Source organism: Acomys russatus, chromosome 8 (assembly GCF_903995435.1).
Source record: "Acomys russatus chromosome 8, mAcoRus1.1, whole genome shotgun sequence".
Taxonomy (NCBI): domain Eukaryota; kingdom Metazoa; phylum Chordata; class Mammalia; order Rodentia; family Muridae; genus Acomys; species Acomys russatus.
In genome coordinates this window covers 21,677,817-21,683,816 of record NC_067144.1, presented here as the reverse complement: position 1 = coordinate 21,683,816, position 6,000 = coordinate 21,677,817, and the positions used below count along the sequence as shown (strand labels likewise).

Here is a 6,000-nt window from a genome sequence, read left to right as displayed (position 1 = left end):
GGGGAGACGGATGTGAAGTGGGCGTGAGGAGCAGAACCCTGGGCTCATCGGCACCCACTGCCCGGAGCCTGGTGCCACTCAGTTCCATGGGTCTTTACAGCACCCAAGAGGCAAGGCTATTAGACCCAGAATACAGAAAGGAGTCTACTCCAGCAGTCACATGCATACACACATGTAAAACACCCATAAAGACCAGAATAGCAGTGCTCAGCCTGTGGGTGGCTACCCCCTTTTGGGGTCACAAATCAGCTATTCTGCATACCAGATATTTACATTACGATCCATAACAGTAGCAAAATTACAGTTATGAAGTAGCAACAAAATAATCTTCTTATTGTGGGGGGAGGGGGGAGAGGGTCTCCACAAATTAAGGAATTGTATTAAAGGGACGCAGCATTAGGAAGGTTGAGAATCATTGGCCTAGAAACTTGAAACAATGGTGAAACAGAGGCGCTGTTATTTAAGAAAAAAAAAAAATAAGGAAGGAAAATAAAGGACTTTTCATGAGCGTTAGGGAGCAAGGGAGGAACAAAAATCACTAAGGTAACTCTCGGTTCTGAGATGAGCTGAAAGCATTAGCACATCAATAGATGAAAACATTACAGTTATTCCTGCCCTGATCGCTGATACTCTCCTTTTCTCGCCAACTGGGCCCTTCAAGGCGGTCTCCCACCATCCTTTATTATAAACAACGGAGAAGGAGGCCCAGGAGGGGCCATCCCTCAGCCCTGCTCTGGGCAGCTGTTACGAGCCATGCCGGAGCAGCAGATGTGAGTCAAGTGGGTAGGGAAGCGAGACCGCTCTGGCCAAAGGAAATTCCTGGAAGATAGCCTATGCTGGGACGTGGAGACATGAAGAGGGCGTGCGGCCAGAGAGTGAACATCCGGGCATTTCCCACTCTGCCCCTCCTAGCTGTGACTTAGGGGAAGTGTCTTAGTTCTTGAATCCTTTAGGCCTTTAACCAGGGTAATTACAGCGGGCGAGACCTGCAAGTTTACCGTAAGGTCGGGGACTATAAACCACCTTGAGATTTTAATACACTTTAATAGAAAGCTATAGCAGTCGTCATCGGACTGGGATTTCCAACTCTCCTCTTTCAATAACAGCCGTGTCTACTGCTTTCACTGGGTCCGCAGCATGAGCATGTCCTACAAGACCCTGAAGGAGGGGGTTGCTTGCTGTCCCTACCCTGCAGTCACTACTCAACAAAAATGCAGAACAGCCAACACCGAGACCCGAACAGCTGCTTTGATTGGCCGACACTGAAACAAATGGATATTTTTAAAATGCAGTTTTGTGATTTTAGTGAGCTGTGTTGTTCTCAGACCAGGTCTGGATACAAAATCCTGATCCCGCCGGGCGTGGTGGCGCGCTCGCCTTTAATCCCAGCACTTGGGAGGCAGAGGCAGGCGGATCATTGTGAGTTCGAGGCCAGCATGGTCTACAAAGCGAGTCTAGGACACCCAAGGCTACACAGGGAAAGCCTGTCTCAAAAAAAAAAAAAAAAAAAAAAAAAAAAAAGTCCTGATCCCACAGATGATCTAGGCAGCTCGACGGGGGCACGCATGCGCACTGCAGAAAGGCCAGGCACTTACCTGGGCTGGCAGATGGACTCACAGACTTCTTTTCTGCAATCAAAAGGAGAAGATGTGTAATGAAAAGGGAAGGATAAAAGAAAATGTCTGTTTCTTGGATTAAAACTGTGAACTCAGCTGGGCGTGGTGGTGCACGCCTTAAATCCCAGCACTCAGAGAGGCAGAGGCAAGTGGACTTCTGTGAGTTTGAGGTCAGCCTGGTCTACAGGACAGCCAAGCCGCTACATAGAGAGAGAGGAGACCATGTCTCAAAAAACAAAACAAAGCAAAAAATTCCCCCAAACAAAAACAAAACTGTGAAGTCTTGCAACTTTCTCATCGTTTTACCTTAAATTATTCTCTTTTTTTTCTTTAAGATTTGTTTATTTTTATTTATATGTGTGGGTGTTTTGCCTGCATGTATGTCTGTGCACCATTGTGCATGCCTGATACCTGCAGGCCAGATGAGGGTATGGGATCCCCTGGAACCAGAGTTACATCTGCTGTCTGCTATGTGGTTGCTGGGAACTGAACCCAGGTCCTGTGGAAGAACAGCCAGTGCTCTTAACCACTGAGCCATCTCTTGACCCCCCACCTCCCCCCGCCCCACGCCTTAAGTTCTTATGTCCTTTTCTTGCAGGGTCTAAGGATGAGCTCCTTCCTGCCTGCAAACAATGCATCATTATCCTTCTGAATTTGTACTTTTTCCTCCTGGGTTGAGCAGTCCCTGGGATTTTGAAATTTTCCTATAGAGATTCTGCACAGGGGACGGAGAGGAGGCTGGTGTCTGGCATAAAGCTCTGTGTTTTCACATGGAGAGTCGAGGAGGGAATGTCTGGGCAGGTGCTAGACTTGGAAAAGTCTGGCGACTAATTAGCAATCATGCTTGGGATCCATCTTTGCAACCCTGATCACAGTGATGAGAGTGCAAAATAAAGGAAGCGCATTGCTAGGCTGAGAAGTGCCCCACATTTTAAAACAGGGAAAGGGGAAATTGACCTACTTTTCCTAAAAGGTGTGGAAGTCCTTTAGGGACTTTATTTTTATTTATTTATTTTTTTTATTTTTTGTCATCGTGGATTACTCTTGCCGTCTCCTTATCTACTCTCTGGCTGCAGATGATGTTGAAAGTGGGCTCAGGTCTGATGCAGGAAACACCAGGCAAAGACCCCAGTCAGCCAGCTTAAACCTGGCAGATTTATGAGTGGTAGAGGGGAGCACCTTCAAGCAGTAGGGTGGTCTCCACAGCTCTGGGTAGCCGTAGATTTGGTGAAATGGTTGTGTGATCAGCCAGGCCACACCACTCTGGTGTCTGTCTCTGTCTTCCCATCGTGAGACCCGCCATCCAGGGATGACAGCATGCCTTACCTTTGCAATGTCCATCATGCTCAACCTGGATCTTGGATCCGGTGAGGCAGGCATCTCTATGAAGTTCACAGTGGTTGAGGTAGGTCTTGCCGTTACTGCCACACACAGGCCTCTTGTGAGGTTTGCATTGCTGCAACAAATGGGCAGGAGGGTGTTTGTGTAGCCACGGAGGCTAGACCATGCACTCCCATAAGCCATCTTGTCAGGTGGCTCTCCACCAACAGAGACGGAGCCTGAGTGCTACCAGGGCCAGGGAACCCCAGTTCTTGTCATCACTAGTGACTCTACTCCATTCAATACTGGAGACACCCTAGTACCCCAAGCTCTCATGCCCTTCTGTCTATCCTGTCCAGCACCATCGTCTGAGAACACTAACACCCTGCTGTGGCTGAAATATTTGCATTAAATGTATCCCCACTGCAATAGCACGAAGAGGCTATCCTTTCAGGAGTAGATGAAGTTATCAGGGCTCCTTCCTTGTGCACGGAATTGAGGCTTGAACAAAAGGGATCTCACACAGCATTTGTCCCCTTGTCCTTTCTGTTGTTTCCATGTGAGAGCACAGTGTTCACGGGTTCGTTTGCAAGTAGAGACCAGGCCCTCGTCAGACATTAAACGAAGTTTTGATTTTGCTCATCACAGCCTCCAAAATTGTGAGACGTAATTATTCTGTGTTTTAGAAGAGTGCCCAGTGACCAATCCTACATTCTATGACAAAGGAGCCAGAGCTGAGGACTAGGGGCATGGAAACCCAACACACACACACACACACACACACACACACACACACACACACACACTCACAAAAATTTTGGGGGCTGGAGAGATGGCTCAGTGGTTAAGAGCACTGTCTGCTCTTCCAAATGTCCTGAGTTCAATTCCCAGCAACCACATGGTGGCTCAAAACCATCTATAATGAGATCTTGTGGACAGTCACACATGCAGGCAGAACATTGTATACATAATAAATAAAAAAAATTTTAAAAATTCTTTCAGGGCCTAATTACAAGAATTTCTTCTTGTATTTGAGAGCCGTTCAGCTTTTGTCCTAATTTCACAACTGCTGTTGTAAGGCTGACTGTGAGGGTGAAAGACTACAGGAAATCATCATGGACAGAAATATGGAATAAAGTGCATTTGGCTTGTAGGCAGACTAGGGTTACTAGAGTATGGAGGCAAAAGAACGGATGTAAAAAGAACCAGAGTCCTGAGGCAGCAGGCAAGTCCAACCCTCCACTACACACATGAAGATGCCCAAGGCGAGGACGGTGAATCTCATTCACTTATTCATTCTGCCAACAGTGACTGTGGGGTGCTCACTATGTTTCGGGTGCTGAGCAAAACCAACATGAGCTCAGATTTATAGCAACTCCTGGGATTTTGTCTGCTCAAAAGTCACGCAATTACCTGTGGACAAGCTGAGACTAGAAGTCACAAAAGAGCCAGATTTCTTAGTCTAATTTTTACTACCACATGGCAGACATATCTTCCTAGTGCAGACCTCCTGGATGGAGGGATCAGGTTTGAAGTTTCAACTTGGTACGTTTTCCCTTCAGCGGCCATGAATCAGGGTCCAGAGACTAAGAGGATATTATGCACAAAAAAGACGATTTCCAGGATACAGGCATCTTGATAGAAGGGGGTGAAAAGAAAAGCCCATGGCCAGTTGCATTTACACTCACAATAAGAATGAAAATTTATTAAAGTCTTGCCTAATTCTCAAAGGCTCATTTTGCCTTTCAAATGCCATTTGAAAACAAAACTTCAAAGCCCAGATCCTGTCTGATAATTTAAACATTTGCATATCCTTTGACCCAGCAGGCCCCAGTGGCCATCAATTCTAAGAAATGAAGGATATTTACAAAAGGATGCTATTATTGTGGTAAACCATTTAGACATCCATCTCAATGGAAATGAATTAATAAATTCACATCACTAAATATTATGTGGCTGTTTAAAAAGAAATGAGTTAAATTTTGTGTTGGTCTGGAAGGCTGCCACAGCACAGCAGAGGCTAAAAAGTGCAGTTGCATAGACCTATGTGTGAAAATAGTATTCTGTATAAAATATGGAGAAACTGGTGTTTAGAAAAGTTGTTAATGGCAGTATCCTCAGACTAATGAGAACTGAGAATTGTTAGTATAAACGTCAAAACACCTACACTATCTGACATGTAAACAATCGCAATGCTTTAATTTTAAAGAAAAATTTAAAATGTAATACCACATTTAATTTCATATATTGAGATACAGCTTACATATTAAATAACACTACAATGGAACAACTTCATAGAGTTTAAGCCGAAGGCAAAAAGGAACAATTTACTCTTACAGAGTCTTTCCTCAGAACATTTTTTTTTTAAGTCACTTTTCCAAAGTGGGTCAACATGACAAATAGACTTGTGACTAGTCATGGCTACTTCCTGGTAGACCAGCGATCAGTGGAATTAAAATGAGAGTTCAACTTCTTCAACCACCTCAAAGGACGGACACGTGTTGGGCTTACATGGAAAGCTGAACAGTTCTTGCTACTTCAGACCCAGAAAGCTGATCTCAGATACCCAGCATGAAAGACAAAGAAGCCCAAAACTCAAAACACAAAAACTATGACAGATCTGAAACTAGACAAAAATGTTGACGTCTGCCCTATCGTGACTCACTCGTCCTTTTGCCTACACTTCATCCTTCCTCACCCGTTACCGACTGTAACACTTATCATCCTCTCTGTCTCATTTTACCTTCTAGACCCTCCCCTCCCTGCCACCTCTTTACTTTATATGTATGGTCTAGGGTCCACAAATGAGAGAGAACGTGCGTTTTGTTTTTTCTTTCTGAGTTTGAACCGCCTTGCTTAATATTATATACCTTCTAGATCCATCTATTTTCCTACAAAGTTCATTTTTCTTTATAGCTGAATATTGTTTCATCGTGTGTGTATATTCATTACGTATCATAGTTTTATCATCTGTTTATCTGCTGATGGACTAGAGTGGTTCCATTTTCTTGCTAACACACACACACACATACACACACACACACACGTACTCATTTGCTGATGG

At 44.7% G+C, this 6,000-nt stretch overlaps 1 protein-coding gene across 1 annotated transcript in view; it reads right to left on the bottom strand.

Annotated features, from left to right (window-relative positions):
- The window catches only part of Fstl1 (follistatin like 1), a 54,419-nt gene that overhangs the window by 11,269 nt on the left and 37,150 nt on the right, over positions 1-6,000 (bottom strand). The window contains exons 4-5 of the mRNA XM_051149894.1: positions 2,943-3,072; positions 1,596-1,628 (exon numbers count right to left, since the gene is read on the bottom strand). Of these exons, the coding sequence (XP_051005851.1) occupies positions 1,596-1,628; positions 2,943-3,072 (163 nt within the window). The remainder of the gene's footprint in view (positions 1-1,595; positions 1,629-2,942; positions 3,073-6,000) is intronic.